This window comes from Musca autumnalis, unplaced genomic scaffold (assembly GCF_047663935.1).
Source record: "Musca autumnalis isolate F117 unplaced genomic scaffold, ASM4766393v1 scaffold_1, whole genome shotgun sequence".
In the NCBI taxonomy this organism is placed as follows: Eukaryota; Metazoa; Arthropoda; class Insecta; order Diptera; family Muscidae; genus Musca; species Musca autumnalis.
Window position 1 is genome coordinate 25,228,645 of NW_027411644.1, and position 19,752 is coordinate 25,248,396.

At 35.8% G+C, this 19,752-nt stretch overlaps 1 protein-coding gene across 10 annotated transcripts; it reads right to left on the reverse strand.

Annotated features, from left to right (window-relative positions):
* Positions 1 to 10,458: 10,458 nt before the first annotated feature.
* Positions 10,459 to 18,779, reverse strand: SecS (Sec synthetase). Of its 10 annotated transcripts, none has more exons than XM_073970678.1 (8): positions 13,348 to 13,513; positions 13,197 to 13,292; positions 12,976 to 13,073; positions 11,977 to 12,113; positions 11,785 to 11,914; positions 11,036 to 11,728; positions 10,655 to 10,972; positions 10,459 to 10,598 (listed from the first exon to the last, which is right to left on the reverse strand). In XM_073970678.1, the coding sequence occupies exons 4-8, from the start codon at positions 12,082 to 12,084 to the stop codon at positions 10,462 to 10,464; spliced, it is 1,386 nt and encodes a 461-aa protein (XP_073826779.1). In that variant the 5' UTR covers positions 12,085 to 12,113; positions 12,976 to 13,073; positions 13,197 to 13,292; positions 13,348 to 13,513; the 3' UTR covers positions 10,459 to 10,461. The 10 variants fall into 10 exon arrangements, 9 of the variants coding, with proteins under 9 accessions (XP_073826779.1, XP_073826788.1, XP_073826832.1 ...); XM_073970687.1 differs by having other exon boundaries at positions 12,950 to 13,073; positions 13,348 to 13,482; XR_012410569.1 differs by lacking the exons at positions 12,976 to 13,073; positions 13,197 to 13,292 and having other exon boundaries at positions 10,655 to 10,837; positions 10,895 to 10,972; positions 13,435 to 13,569.
* Positions 18,780 to 19,752: the final 973 nt, after the last annotated feature.

Below are 19,752 nucleotides of genomic sequence, written 5' to 3' on the forward strand. Positions count from 1 at the left end.
TTGTTCGATAACTTTCTGCAATTTTTCTTGCTTGAGAGAGTAAAATTCACTGAGAGAGGTTGGTGGAATTGACTGAGTAATTTTTGCTGGGAAAGTTATCGTACACACCTAATAAATCAACAAAAAACTAAAAACGGCTGATTGATTGTTTTCAGGAAGAAGAAGAGCTTGCAAGTGCTTGCTAGAAGAAATTTGTCCAGCAAGAATTTACAAGCTCTCAGTGAAAGAACTGTCAAAATGTCTCTCTCGAATCGCTCTCTTTTGCTGGTTTTTTGTGTTAACAGACGACTTCCAGCAACAATTGGTACAAATTGTTACAAATTTTAGGGTAACCAGACACAGCTGTTGTTTAGGCGGTATTTCATACCATACTTTCTACAAAACATACATATTTCTAATACATGTTTATTCTCATATTTGAAATTTCAATGCTTACTTACTTACTTAGCTGGCCCATTACAGAACATTTGTTCTATAGGCCGAACTAAGAAGAGATCTCCATTCCTCTCTATTTGTTGCTTTGCACTCTGGAATACCGCGCCTTTTCATCTCAATATCCACTTGTTTGCGCCATCTATTCCTTGGCCTGCCAATTCTGCGTGCACCGCCATGTGGCATGTATTCATACGCCTTTTTAGCGGGTTCATCATCGCTCATTCTTATGATATGGCCTAGCCAACGCAATCGCTGCATCTCGATACGTTTAACAATATTGATGTCGTTGTATAGCAGATACAGCTCGTGGTTCATGCGACGTCGATATTCACCGTCAACGCAGATTGGTCCGTAGATCTTTCGAAGAATTTTTCTCTCAAACACACCAAGCACTGCCATGTCTGCTTGCGCAAGTACCCAGGCTTCGGAGCCATACATCAGCACGGGTAGTATCAGTGTTTTGTAGAGCGTTATTTTTGTTTGACGAGATGTGGCTTTGTTTTTAAACTGCTTACTTAATCCAAAGTAGCATCTGTTGGCCAATACAATTCTTCTTTTTATTTCACAACTGATGTCGTTTGTTGTGTTGACGGAGGTGCCGAGGTAGACGAAGTCTTTTACTACCTCAATATTATAGGAACCAACTTCCACAGTCGGTCCGAGCTCAATGGACGCATTGCGCGTCGACACCATCAACTTGGTCTTCTCACCGTTTACCGCCAGACCCACTTTAGCAGATTCTCCTTCGACCTTTATAAAGGTATCAGTTACTTCTTTTACTGATCGACCCATGATGTCTATATCATCAGCATAAGCAAGTAACATGTGACTATTGGTGTAGATTGTGCCACTTCTTTTGACGTTTGCCTCTCGTATAACCTTTTCTAGCAGGATGTTGAAGAGGTCACACGAAAGGCTGTCTCCTTGTCTGAAACCTCTTTTGGTACCAAACTCTTCGGAGAGGTTCTTTCCTATTTTAACTGAGGACCTCGTGTCAGTTAAAGTCATTTTACAAAGCCGGATGAGCTTTGCGGGAATACCAAATTCAGACATGGCTTGGAATACCTTTGAGCGCAGCGGACTGTCGAAGGCTGCTTTATAATCGACAAAGAGGTGGTAGGTGTCGATCTGCATCTCTTGGGTCTTCTTCAGGATTTGCCGCAGGGTAAATATCTGGTCAATGGTGGACTTGCCAGGTCTAAAGCCGCATTGGTATGGTCCAATAATCTCGTTGACCATTGGCTTTAGTCGTTCGCACAATATCCCTGACACGATCTTGTAGGCAATAGGGAGTAGACTTATGCCCCTATAGTTAGAGCATACTGTCTTATCTCCCTTCTTGTGGACGGGGCACAGGATACTCAGGTTCCAATCGTCGGGTACTCGTTCTTCCTGCCAGATGGTGCTAACTAGCTGATGAATACACCTTATCAGCGTGTCGCCTCCGGTTTTGAACAGCTCGGCTGGTAAGCCATCGGCCCCTGCTGCCTTATTATTCTTCAGCCGATTTATTGCTGTCTTTACCTCATCTTGGCTGGGCAGTATACATTCAATACCATCTTCTGGGATTGGGACTGTGGTATCTTCGTCTTCTTCGCTGCTATTGGATACCAACAGATTTGAAAAATGTTCTTTCCATATCCTGAGTACACTATCTGTATCAGTTACCAAATTACCTTGCTGGTCTCTACAGGAGGATGTGCCTGTACCAAAGCCATCAGTTTGATGCTTGACTCTTTGGTAGAATTTTCGGACTTCATTCTGGCTCCTGTACATCTCGATTTTTTCACACTCCCGCTTTTCCATCTCTCTCTTTTTCCTGCGGAAAAGACGTTTCTCCTCTCTCCTTTTCTCCCTGTATCTCTCTCGTGCGCTACGCGTTGCTACGGATTGTAAAGTAGCCTTATATGCCGCATTTTTCTCTTCGGTGGCAGCACGACACTCCTCATCATACCATGGATTCCTTGGTGGAGGTCTCTGGTATCCAAGTATGGATTTTGCGGCTGTTTGCATGGAGTGGGCAATGCTTTGCCATTGCGCTGATATGTTATCGGGATGAGGAGGGCTTTGATTAAGCAATTGGGCTAGTTGAGTGGAATATGCTGTGGCTATCTGTTGTGATTGCAGCTTACCGATGTCTAACTTTCGTGTTGTGTCTGCTCGTACTTTGTTTGCTACGTTTAAGCGGGTGCGTACCTTTGCTGCAACAAGGTAGTGGTCCGAATCAATGTTTGCGCCTCGGAACGATCGTACATCCAACACGCTCGATGAATGTCTTCCATCTATCACAACATGATCAATTTGGTTTCTTGTTTTCTGATCTGGAGACAGCCAGGTGCCCTTATGAATATCGAGATGATTAAATCTGGTACTGCTAACTACCATGTTTTTTGCAGCTGCAAAGTCTATCAGTCTCATACCATTGTCAGATGTTTCACTGTGGAGACTGAATTTCCCGACTGTTGGGCCAAAGATATTCTCCTTTCCAATTTTGGCATTAAAATCGCCTAGAATGATTTTAATGTCATGGGCAGGGCAACGGTCATATGTTTCTTCTAAGCACTCGTAAAATATATCTTTGGTCTGTTCGTCCTTTTCTTCAGTGGGAGCATGAGCGCAAATAAAGCTGATGTTGAAGAATTTAGCTTTTATTCGAATTGCAGCAAGTCTTTCATTCACTGGAGTGAAGCTGGATACAAGATGTTTTAGTCTCCGACTAACTACGAATCCACAACCAAACTCATGCTTTACGTCATGGCAGCTATAATACAGTGCGTCACCTTTAGGTGTTGTTGTGACGCCTTTCCCAATCCATCGTATTTCCTGTATGGCAGTAATATCGGTCTTGTACTTTTCAAGTACGTCTGCCAATGCGAAGACTGCACCTTCTCTATAAAGAGTGCGAACATTCCAGGTGCAGATTCGCAGATCATGGTCCTTAAAACGTTTGCGGGGTTCGTCAACTTTAGAGGGGTTTGTTTTTCTTTTCTTTCGTTTTTTCATAGTAGGCTGTTTTTTCTAGGGGAGGGTTACTAACCCGACGCCCAAACCCAAGTTTTTAACGTTCTTATGGGTGAACGCGCGGCACATGTTAGCTCACTACCTTTAACGGGTGTTAAAGGCAGTTCCCCAGGTGACAACACGGGGAGGTCAGTGTCCACTTGTGATGAAAGAGGGACCAAGATAAATCCTGGGCTTTGCCATGTTAAAACCGGTCAGGACCGTTCCTTGGTATCTTCCATCCCCTACGTCACCCAAATTTCAATGCATTGCAGATATATTTATCAAATTAGGTCTGTACGATAACCCAAAAATTTGTACAAATTCGTACAAATTTTTACTAAATGCTGTTCGATAACAAAATTAGAGAACTGAGAACTTGCAAATTTTTGCTGGGAAAATTTGTCCCGCAAAAATTTGCAAGTCTGATCAGCTGACTTTTTATCACTGTTCAATGTAAACAACTCGGAATGTTAACATTTTTGATAAAGAAAATTTCATAATTGCACATTTTTTTAGATTCTAAAGCGTTGTGGATAGGTTCAAAGCATTAAATAAGTAAACTGCAATTTTAAAATTTATGTTTTTGTTCCGTTTGGTTTAAAATATCAAAAGAAACAAAAACAAATTTCAAACATTTTCGGAAACAGCTGACTTTCTTGCAAGTTTTTGCAAAATGCTGTTCGATAACTTTCTGCAATTTTTCTTGCTTGAGAGAGTAAAATTCACTGAGAGAGGTTGCTGGAACTGACTGAGTAATTATTGCTGGGAAAGTCATCGTACACACCTATTATCGTTGAAAAATATGCTGGAAGCAACGCGATAGAGGCATTTTACAACAATAATATGTTCTGAAAAGTTGTGTATAGCATTCCAGCGAATGTTATCCCAAAGATAACATTAAGAAAAATGTAACCGTTTTGGAGATACCCTGCAAAATATATACAAATTACGGTATTTTTAGATATATAATAAAATTTGAGACAATAAGAGAGGTTATTCGTGTTTATTATTTTTCCAAATATTTTCTTCTTGTTCTTATCTACATGTTTGCTGCGGATGTCATGGAAAGATACGTATTGGTTTCAAATATATAGCCCTGATTTGCATTAAAAAGTCTCTATTTAACCATGTTTAGACTGGGCCATAAAATCAGAAACTGATCTAACAAAACAAAACCCAAATATGGTTTTTGTCTATTAGGTATGTACTTTCATAAAAACCGCATTTGAACTTGTTTGGACAAAATTACCTTGAAAATTTTGCAGTGTTGTTTTGCCTGTCGAACTAAATAAGAGAACATAACTCTAGAATGAAAATACATACATACTTTCAAGGCCTACAGAAGGTCGGCCATTCAGAGTACTGTTAACAACATTTGACAACAAACATAATAGATTTTACATAATTGTGATTTTAGTTTCTTTGTATTTTAAATCACAATAATGTTTTTGACATCAAACATAATAATCAGCTGGGCTTATTGGCCGACCTTATGTAGGCCTTGCATACTTTGGAATTCCTTTGCCTACTTTAATTTATTTAAGGTCAGAAGAAATTAAATATAAATTGATCAAATTTACATAACTTCCGACCATTTCTCAACGAAAAAAAATGGAATAACGGCAACAATGATTGCCAATTGTATTGCGGCTTTATTAACTGTCATAATCATATGGGTTAGGATGCTTTTATTTGATTTGCTAAAGACGGTTGGCATCCGTTCATGATACAATAAGAACATGGCAGAACTACCAGGTAGTGGTATCACACCAGCTGATCGAATATGAAAAGTCAAACCCCTTTATAAAAAAATTATTTTTGTTGTAATTTCCCCAACAACATAAAGAAAGTTTTGACATAACATATTCAAAATTTTACGATGCCACTACCTGGTTAATTGTGCCATGAATAAGAAGGTAGCATTATCAGCCCAGCTGATGGTAACATAATGTGTCAATTGCATCGAATTTATGTCAAATTTTGACATCTTATGTTACCAAAAACGGCAGTTGCTGCAACCTTCTTATTGTATCATGCATCCGTTAAATAGTTTTATAGTTTTAATTTGCAAATAATTGCCAATTTTAAAAGCAAGCAGATAATTAGCAGTATATAATCTCTATCACGACGACAAGAAGTTTTTCAATAATTTGTCATTAGGCTTTTCAATTTATGGAAGCATTAAAGGGAATTGACATTCAAAAGATTGCCTTACTCGTCAAAATAAGGAGATGGATCAAATGCAGGAACAGATTCATTCATTGTCTGGTGCAAGGAAGTATATTTGCGGAAGATGTTTTACAATATTTCTCATCTTAGGTATGTATCCTTGAACTTTCAATAGAGCCCTAGGAATTTTTATTTGATAAATACTTTCTGAGACGTTTTTTTAGTTTGCTTTATCAAAAGAAGATCATCGATATTATACAAGTCAATTTTTCTATGCGACAGATGCGGAACTTTTGGCTTGCTTTGAGTTTAACCGCTACGTACGAATCAAATTGAAATGTTAAGCACAGATAGGTCACGTCTGCATGATGAAGATTGTATATAACGTTTACATTATTCCCGAGACAAGGACCTCTGAAGTTATTCATGGTCTGACGAAGGAAGATATGGTTCTTGAAAGTTTCGTTGGTGTTTTTGGCTTAAATGTCGTTTAGGGGCACCTCTCGGATCGGGCTTAAATTTTTACAGTAGATAGCCCTTGGCATTATGACTACAACGATATATAATTTTCTGGGGGGAAGTCCATACTTCCCGAGATATGGGCCTAAGATTTTTATGGAAATATTTCTTCCTAAGTAGAATTTTTACGTAGACTTTGATTCTAGTCTTGATAATCTTCCACTTGAAATGTTCCTAATAGAAGACCTTCTGGACCTCTATCATAAGACAAGTCTCCTTTGAAAGTAATCTTTTTCTTTTATGACGAAGACCTCTTAATGGAAAAAACCTTAGATTAAGAAAATCGTACGGCCTTCTAAGAAAATAACTTCTAATCATTTATGAGATATATCACTTAGAGATTATATGGTCTACTATGAAAATCCTCTTGGGTCTTCTATGTGCAGACAGCATGGCTGACTTTCGAAACATCACAAAAATCTGTTGTTTCAGTTATTTCTTGTGCTTTTTAAAGGTATAGCATTTCCAAATTAAATGAAACCTTTTCCAAATTAAATGAAACTTTTTCCAAATTGAATGAAACCTTTTCCAAATTAAATGAAACCTTTTCCAAATTAAATGAAACCTTTTCCAAATCAAATGAAACCTTTTCCAAATCAAATGAAACCTTTTCCAAATCAAATGAAACCTTTTCCAAATCGAATGAAACCTTTATTTTTATTGAAAGAAAAAGCCAGAGTATTTTGAAAGGAGAAAGAAATAAAAATTCTAATCTTAAGTAAGTGTAACTCGCTGCATGTTTTGCATCCTTGAACATAAACATTTCATAATTTTTGGGCATCAATTAAAGTAATAGCGAAATAATCCTAAAGAGAGAATTTAGGTTTAACAAATTCCTAATAACACTGTGATACAAAATGGAGGTGAAAATCTGGGGCAGAGATTATTCCTTTTGGGGATGAAAGCCCTTTGGTGAGTATATTAAGAATCCTGAAGGACATATCCGCCGTGAGTCGAAGTTCCGAGTTATGACGTGATTAAGTTTCTGCTGAAGACCCTGTCAGGCATCTGAAATTAGCGTTTTATCTTTGTTAAATGTTGTTCTAGCTTATTTATGAGATAACACGTCTTCAGTCAAATCGAATGAGAATTATTTTCGTAGAGCATTTCGACCTTCTAACTCGCGTCCTTCAATGTCCTTTTCGTCCCTTATTTTAAGAACCACTATAAAAGTACCACATGATGACGTTTTTCAGCTTCGAAATGTTCTTCAAAAATGTCGCTCAGAAAATGTTAGGTACGACCCTGATTAACAACTAATCAATTTTGTATCGTTTTCATGGTCTGTTGTTTGAGCTGTTCCGATCGCGTAGTACGACTCTGGCACACAATATTATTTTTGAAAGTTTTTTTTCAGGATAATTTTTATGCAATAACTTAATAAATACACATAATGATATAATTAAACCGGGGTAATTTTTAATGCCATATTCAGCAATATTGAACCCAATAGTAAGGGCATTTTCAAAAATAAAATTGTGTACCAGAGTGGTACTACGCGATCAGACAATAGATCGTAATATCGTGAACCACTTCATTAGGTAATACAATTAGCCCCTGTTATTATTAGCAATTTTTTAAACCTTAATCCTCTCTTTAGCATTATTTCGCTATAACCTTAATTGATGCCCAAAAATTATAAAATGTTTAAGTTCAAGGAAGCAAAACATGCAGCGAGTTGCACTTTTATGTCATTACATATGATTAGAATTTAAGTAAAAAATTGTTGAAACCCCATATAATTTTTTATATCTTTCCCTTTTCAAAATATTCTGGGTTTTTTCTTTCAATAAAAATAAAGGTTTCATTTGATTTAGAAAAGGTTTCATTTGATTTGGAAAAGGTTTCATTTAATTTGGAAAAGGTTTCATTTAATTTGGAAAAGGTTTCATTCAATTTGGAAAAGGTTTCATTCAATTTGGAAAAAGTTTCATTCAATTTGGAAAAGGTTTCATTTAATTTGGAAATGCTATATTTTAAAATGCAAAGTGTTGCAAAATCTACCTCTAATGCATCAGGTCTGCGTTTCAAATACTCAACAGCGACGTTTTGGTATACAGTACATCGCATTAATTCTCAATCACTGCGATGTGGAATAGGATGTTTAAGACATTTATTTCATGTATTCCATGCATTTCAATTGAAAAGTCTTTCAGATTTTCTATCAAAAGAAAATCTTTTTTTTCTATGAGAAACATTTTCTTTATTCTACGAGGTGACCTTCTGTGAGAAAATTTTCTCAGTAAACCCTTCTATCTCTTTCAAAAAGTAATAATTATTTTCAATAATGGAACACTTTCTCTGCCATTGCTTTCCGAAATGTTAAAACAGAGTTCTTGGGTAACGATAACATACAGGATGTTAAGATGATTAAATTGAGTTCTCATTGAAGACTAAAATATGGCCGGAAAATAGAAGGTATTCACATAGAAGATCAGAATATCTTCCCACCAGCGACTAGAAAGCCTCAACAGGTTGTACAATAAGGAGATTTTCAAGTCTTTAATGGTAAGACATTTAATCTCCATTCACCTTCTAGAAGTTCTCCTCATTTTCCAACTCTCTATGAAGACACTTTTTCGATTCTCAAGGATTGTACACTTTGGTTTGATGTGAGATGACGGTATAAAGAAACAGGCCTTCACGTCTCTTCTATTAGAAGTCCTATCTCCTTGCGGACCTTATATATTAAAACCGACTGTAAGATTACCTTAAGAGGGCCTACAGGTTATCTATATTCTGTAAATCTTCAAAGTATATATTTTGGAATCATTCTTTTAAAAAGACTTTAAAAAACTCTTGCCAATTCAAAGAAAGGCTTTTCTAATGAATTTGTGAACAAGTGTGAACAATTCTAAATAGATGCCATCCAAATGAGTAGTGATAAGCAATGAACGGAAACAAACAAAACGATTCCCGTACCAATCACACAAAGCCACAAACTTTTCAGCTTCTCTGAATCGTTTCATTCTCACAATCAAAACAAAAACACAAACTTTTCAATGTAAAATCCCAGCAAACCAATCGTACCGACATCGTAACGAAATCGGAACAAAATTCGGACGATACATCCGAAATCTGATCCGAAATCGTAATGATATCTTAACGAAAGTTGTATGAAGTGGTTGACATAATTTCGGAACGAAATGTCGGAGCGACATCGGATCGATTTCGTAACGAAATCTGAAGAAAATCCTTGGGAAATTCGGAAAGGAAATTTCTTTCCGACATTCGTTCCGAAATCGGAACGAAATCTGTACAAAATCTGAACTATTTCCTGTCCGAAAAATCGTTTAGAAATCGTAACGAAATCTGAACGACTTTGCTTCCGAAATTGTTCAGACTTGTCGGACATCAGACATTTGGTTTGCTGGGATGATGGAAACCGTACGATTGCTGAAATGTAACTTCGTATATGCTTTGCCGAGTTGTTTCATTCACCACCGAAACAAAAAGTATTTTTGGAAAACGTTTGCCGTGCGTATTGTCAATGACACACTCATACACACACACACATGCGATTGCTTACTCCCGGTCCACACTAGAGTGATTTCATTGTAAAAATTGCATGAAATTATGCGTCTCTAGATCGACTTCCATAGTAGATTAAAATCATAAAATTGCTGTAGTGGGGAATTCGATTTAAGAACGCCTAATTTCATGAAATTTTTTCATGATCCGAGAGGTGCCCCTAAACGACATTTAAGCCAAATCTTAAATCATTATCATTGAAAATCAGGCAATGTCGAATAGAAGTGTTCTATAGAGGTACTTCTTATAAAAAATAGAAGTTTATTCTTAAAAGCCCTCAAGATCTTTAAATGTAAGTTTAGATGGTTTCTTCAAAGAAGCCCAGGACTTCTCGTGAATGATCCGAAAGTCTGTTTATAGAAGAATAAAACTATTCTCGTAGAAGGAAGAGGGTCTTTTCATTGCGGAAAATAAGCATTTTTTCTCGAATGGGACTTGAAGATTAGGTCCTTTCTAAGGGAAGGAATAGAATCAGCTCGTTGCTTGCTTTCCAGACATTCGAAAGCCCTATTCCTAAAATACATCTAAAGATGTTCAATAAATAGAACACTATAAAATTGGCTTTTAAATATTAATATCGTTAGGAATTATGATATGGGGACTTTTGTAAGTTTTCTATTACCACAGAAGCTTCTATATTATGAACAGGGGATCATCTTCAATACTTCTTTTAATAAATTTGAAATAGCTTACATATACTTCTGGATGGAATTCATTAAGGATATTTAGTTTCCTGTAAACGTTTCGAATATTTATTGAGAACAAAAATTGACTTGATTTTTGTGTTGAGTATTCCAGTTATTGTTATTTGTTAGTCTTTAATGATTCCAATAATTCACTTAACTTTTTTATAAATATACTAATGTCTTTACTTGTGATGCCTATAGATGCTGCCGCAGTCAAATATGAAGATCTTTCAAGATCTTCGTGGGTACCCCAATCTATGGAAGAAAAAATTTTAATTTTGAAAAATTGTTTAAACAATGGGCGGGCTTACTTTTAAACTCATAACCATCTATCGCTTTTAAGGAACCAGGTGCCACCACTCTTGTACCCGAAATGCCTCGTGTATACAGCATCGAACCCAATTTGGTTGGCTGATCTACACACCATTCTTGGAAACATAAAGCCAATGATATTGGATTACCTTTTGTCTCCAACAATTGACAATTATATTTCTCTGCAATTGTTTGCATATTTTCTTTAAGTTCATTGAATAATTGTTTACGTTCCTTACACAGTTCGATATAACCCTTTTTACCCAATGATAGCAATGTCATAAAAACATCTAATGATTGGGAGGATGAGGCACGACCTATTTAAAAAGAAGACGAGAATTGTAAAAAAGTCCATAAAGTTATTGAAAGAGGTAAATCACCTGCATACGTTTTTGCCACATTGTGCACTATGGCTTCATTAAATCCCGCCACAATGGCTCCACCAACTGGTACCATTAGATTTTTATCTGTACTTTGTACAAATAAATCAATTCTTCCCGTTCTTTGTCCTTGCTGCAACTGATGACATAGATAAGTACTTTGCAGTCCATAAGCATTATTAACTATGTGGGGTATGTCATGCTGTTTTGCCAGTTCCGCCAGTTTTGTAATATCATCACAGTTTCGTGGTGCAAAACAACTGGTTGTCGACATAATACATAAAATATCTTCTTTAAGTTCGAGGATTTTCTTTTCAAATTCTTCTAGATTTGTGCATAAGCCATCTTGATTTTCCCTTCTTTTTGTGTTGATTACAATTGGAGTAAATCCTGCTGCTGTCATACTTTTGAAACAAGATTTTTGATCTATGCGTGACCAGAGTATATATTTTCCTTTGGGTCTTAGCTTGCGAAGACTTAAAAAGCACAGTGTCAACGACATCCCAGTTGCCATGGGTAGCAGGAAACATGCTTTGCAACTTGTTATGCCCATGGCATGTATTAGATCGAGTAATAAGGCATTGGTGAGTTGGGATAAAATTGTGGAACCAACTGCTTTTGGTTGAGCTTCTAGTAAATCACCGGATCTTCCAATGCCATGACCAAAACCGTAATGACGTTTGGCAACTAAGTCTGGAAAATTTATCTTTTAAAACAAATTCCTAAATTTTATGTGCACACTAACTTACTACAAGCAATCCGTGCTTCCCTCTCACCCAAACCGGCATTATGTGAAAAGTTATTTGAATCCAATGCAGCAAGTTGTTGTACCACCAACTCAATGAGTTCATCACTCCAACCGTCTTCAGGTAATTTCCGCTAAAAAGAATTTGAATCGATATTTAAAGGTATTGATTGTGTTTTATCAAATCATGTTTTACCTTTTCCAAGAGTTCTTTGATTTGCCTCTCTTTGACCTTTTGAGATTCCAAAGCAAGTTTCAAGTAATTCGACGGTATTAATTTTTCACTGATTTTTGTGAAATCCATTAGTAGCAATTGCTATTGTTAATTAATCTCTATTAATTAAATTAATAATTTGATTAACAGTTATTTTTTTATGAATACGGTGCAACTTATAGTACACGACTTTAGGTGTTCTTCCTTCCAGAAGAGATCCCTTCTAACTGTATTCCGTCCATAGGAAATCCCTTCAGATGGTCTTCTATCAATAAAAGATCTCTTCAGTTGATACTCCATCCACAGAAGACCACTTCAGAGGTCTCCCGTCCATAGATAACCCCTTCTGATGTTCTCCTTTCTACAGATAGTCTTGTTTTTTAAGAAGACCCCTTCAGGTGGTCTTCCGTCCATAGGAGATCTCTCAGACCGTCATCTAACAATAGAATAGAACCGCTTTCACCGTGTTGTTATTAAAATAAATTAAATTAAAAAATTAAAATTAAATTAGATCCCTTCAGGTGGTTTTCCATACATAGAAGATGCCTTCAGACGGCCTTCTATCCATAGAAGACCCCTAGCGGAGGTAATTTTTGTAGAAAACCACTTCCGGTGACCTTCCCCTTCAGACTGTGTTCTATTCATAGAAGGCTTCTACAGATGGTCCTTTACCTAGATGGTATTCTGTATAATGAAAACCACTATAGATTGTCATCGATATCCTACTCAAATGATTTTCTATACATAGAATACCTCTTCACCATTAGATCGTCTTCTGTTCATAGAAGACATCCTTTCGACGGTTTTCTATACAAAAAAGACTTATTGAAATAACCTCTAACGGAAATTTTTTTTATGTGGTCTGCTATTCAAAGAAGATACCTATTGAGCTTTTTGTCCATACTACACTTCTGACTAAATAAGGAAGCATAGCATAAATAGAATACTCTCCCACCTGGCGGAAAAATCTGGAAAAATTACCACAGGTAGATCTTGTTGTCCTGATCACAAATATATAAATTTTTCCGGGGGGAAGTCCAACTTCCCGAGATATGGGCCTCTTAAGTTCCGAAAATTCCCTTGTTAAAGTAAGAAAAAATTTTAAATTAGAAAAAACATGTTGTTTTCGTGCCCTAAATTGGCTCCTGTCCATAGGAGAAAGTCTTAAATCCTACGGCTACGGCTACTTAAGAAAAACTTACAATTTAAAAAAAAGTTTCAAATTTTTTCCGTCAGCTGGTAGAGTATTCAATTTGTTCCGGAAGCAGAAAACTACAATTATCCTTCTTTGCATATTCCTATAAAGACACTTTTAAATTGTGGTTATTATCTCTGTAGAACACATCTTCCTACCGGTACCAAAATAATTCCTCTGATGATATCTTGTCCAACAATACGTTGTTGATTTTAATAAGGGGCAAAATTGAGCACTTAACTTACAATTTTAACGTGCAATTTAATCAAATTATGTTGTATTTTTCTTCCTTTCCCTTCTGCGCTTCTGCCGGTTCAAAAAAAAAATGGAATTTGTTTTTGTTTACATTTCACAGCTGATGTAACTGAAGCTGTGTTCCAGAACTAAAAAGTTTTTACAATTTTTACGACTTTTACACATTTTACTCGAAAAAGCGTTCCCGTACACAAAAAAGTGGTAAAATGTTCATTTCTCTTTAAACAAAAATGGCGCTGAATGACGCTCTCTTTAAAAACTTTTTACACGACAAATTTGGGCGCGTAAAAAAATAGTAACATGGTTGCCGGCGTCTGATTGGCTGATACACCGACTTTGACATTTGTTCCAGTTTTTTTGACGTATTTTCCATTTTTCCGTTCCCGAACTATTTCAAAAAACTTGTGTGTGAGAACAAATTTTTTGCAGTTCTCTCTTTTACGAGTTTTACTATTAAAAAGTACGGGAACGAAGCTTGTTATAAATCCCATAAGACGAATAGAGTTGCCATATTAGAAAAATTACTGACCTACAACTATAATGTTGGCGTGCGGCAAATGACAGATATATTATTGGTCTGTTCCTTTACTTTTGAAAATGGTAAAACCGGCAAAAGTGGTAAAAGTTGTAAACTGCTCCCATATAAATTGTATGGTGTCTGACGTAAAGGGACGCTTTTCAAGTAAAAAGTGGTAAAACTTGAAGATTCTTGCACGTAAAGGAACAGAGCTTATGATAATTTCATGGCACAATTACCCAGGTAGTGGCATCGTAAAATTTTGAATATATTATGTCAAAACTTTCCTTATTTTGTTGGGGAAATTACAACAAAAATAATTTTTTTATAAAGGGATTTGACTTTTCATATTCGATCAGCTGGTGTGATACCACTACCTGGTAGTTCTGCCATGATATTAACTGGAATTTGTATGATGACAGAATCGTTGACATTTGTTTTTTATACCCTCAGCTAACGAGGGTATATACACTTTCATTCGGGCAAAATGTGCCTCATCGTAATAATAGTTTTAGACCCCAAGTATGTTTGGACGAAATGTGTTTCAGCCAATTTGGAGTCGATTGAGCAATATCCATCCGTCTGTCTGGCTGGAGCGCTGGATCTGCCGATTCGGTCCAAAATTTGGCCTTCGTAATATTTTGTCTAAACATAGTTTAAATTTGAAGATAAGCCATATCGGTCCACTCCTTCAGGAACCTTCCCCACAAAAGTTCAAAAATGTTCGGAAAAATTGTGCGCACGATAACTCTTACTACTTCTGGTACCTCTCACACAAAATTTCGGATAAGTTCACTTTAATACCTGCTCTTGAATCACTTTGATTTTTGTTGAAGCGATTTGCATTCGCTACCTCCATTACGACGGTAAAAGTTTTTTCAGGGGCAAGTCCATATTTCTTGGGAAAACAGCCCGAAAGGTGTAAAAAAACCCCTATGTCACCATATGTGGCGGTCTGAGAGCACGATAACTCTCGAACTGTTCAACCGATTTGGTCCAACATTTGGTCTTCGTCATATTACATCGAAACTTAGTTTCATGGGGCAATACCGGTCCACAACTTCCGGTACTTCTCCCCAATATTTAAAAAAAAATGCGCACCTTGGATCTCCTAATATTTTGTCAAAATTTAGTTTAACTTCTAAAATGGCCAATATCGGTCCTCCCTAAAGGTACCTCCCCCACAAAGGTTCAACATTTGTGTCTTATAGGCCGTTTATATATAACAAGGTTAACCCAGTGGGTCTGGGTTTCAAATGTCATTTCCATTGTATATACTTCAAACAAATCCTCATAAAGAAGGTTAACCCTGCAAAAAACTATAATATAAACGCCGTATTAGTGCAGTTAATTACTAATCCACATTTTTGTCGGCAAGCTCAAATGTCGAAAAATGGCCACAAAATTCTGAAGAGACCTTAAATACATTCCATCTGTCCGTAGGTGAAAGTTTCACTTCACATTGGCTGAGGGTATACAGCAAAAAGTTTGCCTACAAAGAGGCAGTTAAATGAGATGTACAAGTGATCTGGAAGTGCATCAAATTATGCATTTTCACTCATGATTTTTACAAGAGCGTGACTACGAAAAGAGGCACTCCATTGCACTGCATTTTAACTGACCCTTTGGCACTGCATTTTAACTGACCCTCTGGCACTGCATTTTAACTGACCCTTTGGCATTGCATTTTAACTAACCCTTTGGGGTAGAATAGGATGCAGTCCAAAGCACGTGTTTTAATACAGGCATTCTGCGGAAATTGTGCAAGCCATTACAAAATATGGCAGAACAAATAAAATGCATTATTTGTGTAAAACAAAAATATTAAGAACTTTATTACATTAACACAAATTATGAAAATTCTCCATTGAATTCAATCGCAAACATGCGTGTTTCCTCCGCTCTCCATTTGTTGCAAGCTGAACTGTTTTTGCTTCATTTGCTAAATGGGTTGTCTTCCCATCACCAGTTAAGATTTCGACATGTACTCCAACAGCACTCCATTCGGAAATTTTCTTCTCTTGAATTACCGGAAAAATGTTCACAAATGAAACCATGGTACAATAATTCTTAGGTAGGCCACAGCTAACAGCTGATTACAATTTTTTTTTTGTTATGGCTTAATCTGTCAAAACCGTGTTGACATGCAGAGTTGATATTTATTATTTTAAAAAAAATTCAACTCTGTTTTGTTTTCATTTCAACATTTCGTTCTTCTTCTTCTTTGTATACTCATCCGTTATCATTCATCAAAACAATTTTGACGTTTTAAGCCATAGCGACAGGGTTGTATTTTTTGGCGATTCTCATACCTGGCCTACCTATGAATTATTGTACCATGAATGAAACATTATTTAGTTTGTATTATGTCATGTTCACACGAGCGTTTCAATTACGAATTGACCCGTTTCCACGACACCATTCGTAATTAACAGAAACATAAACAAAATTTCATTCATTTTTGTTTCCTTGTTTTCACGAAAATTTGAACCGAAAATACATAAAATATACATTAAATGAATAGGAAAAGCAATAGACTTTCCTTCAAATATATCTTCTATATTTAACTACAAACATTTCATTCATTTTTTCCATAAATTCTGAATAATTTTGTATTTTCAATATATTTTTATATGTTTCTATTTTCAAAATTAAAGAGAGAGAGACATGTCAAAACAATGTTTGTGTATACAGACTTTCAGTTATTTGTTTCCTTTTTGTTTCTGAGTTTTTACGCGATTTTGAACTAATGGACAAGAAATGTCTGCTTAATTAAAAAGGACACACAGCCTTCTTCCTTCTACATCTATATAAAATGTTGTAGCATACAACGAAGGCATATTGAGGCTGGTGTAGGTTTTCAACTTTAACTAAACAGTCGCACGCATTTACACGGCCTTGGAGCTCGTCGGTGGGATGGGTTCGGAAGACTGCCAAGCTGAAATTTGCCACTGTGCTACTATAAATACATATTTTTATCATGCGTGCACTAACATTTTCTTTTGAGTGTAGTCCAAGATAGGGACATAGTACAGTAAGATCATTATAGAACGAGCTTGAAACTGAAGTCTAGAAAACATATGGAACAAGAGAAAGAAGTGTAGATAAAATAAAAACTTTTTAAACGATACAGAGCAACAGATGTTGATGTGCTCTACTGCCCACCCGACCGTGGTCACAGCGGTGAAAGAAACCCATTACACTTTTACAACGAGAAGCTGTAACCCCCAAATATATTTTAGCAAGCTCTTGCACCAGGAGCGAATCAAACAGTCATGATATGTCTACTCGGAATTCATTGTGATATTTATTCTCATGTAAATTGATTGCTTAACACAAACATTAAGGATAGAAAGCAAAAGTTGTGAAAATGGGGTGTCACCCAAATAAAATTCGACATATAAATTTGATAAATATTCAACAGAATTATAGATTAAGAATAGCAACAATGATCAATCAGAAAATTTGACAAAGGCATGGTATAAATAACAATTCATTAGATGCTAATATAATAAACTTATCCTATAATAATCTGAGTCAGCAAACAGTTCCCAATGGTATAACAATTTATTATAGAAAAATGGCAACAATTAAGATGATTTCTTTACAATGAGCACTGATCATACCGTGAATCAAAACTCATGTAATTAATTAACATGATAAATGTAGTGAAACTCATTGGGTATTGTATGTGACACCTTTAGTTCATGGAATCAGTAGAAATACTTAATATAATATTTTGCAAAAGTTCGAGTGAATGTTTTAAATTTTCTTTTTTTTTCCCCTTAATTTTCAATATTGAACATAGGATAAACTATTGATCAAATTTAGCAACAATATTTTCCAAGAGCAATAAATTATTGACTGAAACAAACAAATGAATTTGATATGATTTCGGGGTCAATGCCCTCTTTTGCAAACATCTGATCATTCCTTTTTTCCTTTTCAACACTAATTGAGATTTCATTTTATTAAAAATCAATAACCAAAACAAAATGAAAACACTTACATTGATTTAATTCTCGGCTTCTCGCAGAAAGTACTTTCGGTGAGTGGCGCTCTGTGAACAGGTGCTGGCAAATATTTATGATGTGTTGGTGAGAGCTTGATAATGTTAATGTGCTGCTAAAAATGAACAATTATGTATAAGAGACGTGTTGCTGGAATGTTTCGGAGATATTTGGATCTTTACATATAGTATTCCGCAAGCGACTTTTTGTCTCATCAGAGGTTGTCTCTCTCATTACACATGCATTTATAAGGAACGACAAATGAACAATTCGTAATGATCATTATGTTAAAGAATGGCGTAATTGATTTAAGGGCGTGTTCAATATAGATGACAACTTTTGGTGAAACAAAAAACTGTACCACTTTTGAAATAGTCAAATATCATATTTCGAATGTAGAATTAACGATTCAATGGCAATAAATATTCACTTCAAATAATATCACTCGAATTTATGCCTTAAAAGTGCAACATATTACTATATTCTTTTAATATTTTATAATTATTAGGTTTACTCAAGGGCTATGATTTTTTTTTTGTATTTTCCTTGCGTTTACCCCTCATTTAGAGGCACACTTCTGACGATTGATTTTCTGTGTTTTTTTTAAGTATTGACACAAGGTCTTAAACACGCGATTAAATAAATATTAACCATACCACACATTTTGAAAGCACCAACGATTTTGCTGGTTTCACAAGGCAAGAATCGGCTGTTTTTATAAACGAGAAATTCAGCAATTCTTTCGATTTATAAAATGTGTTCTTCGGACTAAATTTTGCACGCCACGTTTTTGATCTCTCGTTCTACTGACAGACTGCAATGGGTATTTGATGAAATAGATTTAATTGATGTGTACTGTGTGTAGGCAGAATAAAAATCAGGTTTAGAGAACAGCCATACGTTGAGTTGCTGTGCATATCCAATGTGTTTGGTACAGGCTAGGTGAGAGCAAAAGTTCTTGTCTGTTCTTCCTTCTTCCCATATAAAATGCAATAAAACGCAGATCAATGATCAAAGGCAAATCTAATAATAAAACAAAATCAAATTAATGAGAGAATGGATTTAAGGCACCCTACGACTATTTGTGGATGTGATTAAATTTACCTTTAGATTGATCGCAGCAAAATCTGGCAGTCGAATAGAAAGGAATTGTTGCCTCGACAGATACGTTCAGAAAATCAAATCTAAATGGATTTAATTTTTTTTTACCAAAAATATGAAATACCGATATAAAAAGCGCTTGCTTTACTTACGCAAAAACTCTGAATTACTCGAAGGAAAAAAATAAAAATTAGAGAAAAACTTTGAATTTAATTTTTATTTTCCTTTTGAAAAGATTTATGTTTTTACGTAATGGACTTATTAATCTTTAACACCGACAATGGGAAAAAACTTCCTTTCAGAGGAGGCAAGATCGACAAAATGGACGAATTAGCATATTCATCATTGACTTCATACCTCAAAAATGGCTGCAATTAAAATATTTATTCCAATAATTGAGTTAAAACTCCACCTAGAACATGCAATAGAACGAAGAAACGCTGATAGGTAAAAGTATCTACCGCACAATGACTTCACCACGAGGTGGCGCAAAGAAAGACGTTACAAATCAGAATTTTCAAAATAATGTTTCAAATGAGGAGATGAACGTCGCAAGTGCCACTACAACACCCCCCTGACAAAATCAGACTTCGGGGGAGGGAGTAAAACACCGAAGCTGATTACACTTGCAAGGTTCAAAGACTCACTGGCGCATATCTTTAGAATGATAAACTCCGACT

Bases quoted from the DNA above. Each gene is read 5' to 3' on its own strand.
- SecS (XM_073970706.1), bottom strand. From the start codon at position 12,084: ATGGATTTCACAAAAATCAGTGAAAAATTAATACCGTCGAATTACTTG. The intron at 10,973-11,035 runs GTGATTTACCTC...CTTTTTAAATAG, and splicing joins TGTGGCAAAAACGTATGCAG to GTCGTGCCTCATCCTCCCAA. The intron at 10,599-10,654 runs GTAAGCCCGCCC...TTTCTTCCATAG, and splicing joins AGATGGTTATGAGTTTAAAA to ATTGGGGTACCCACGAAGAT.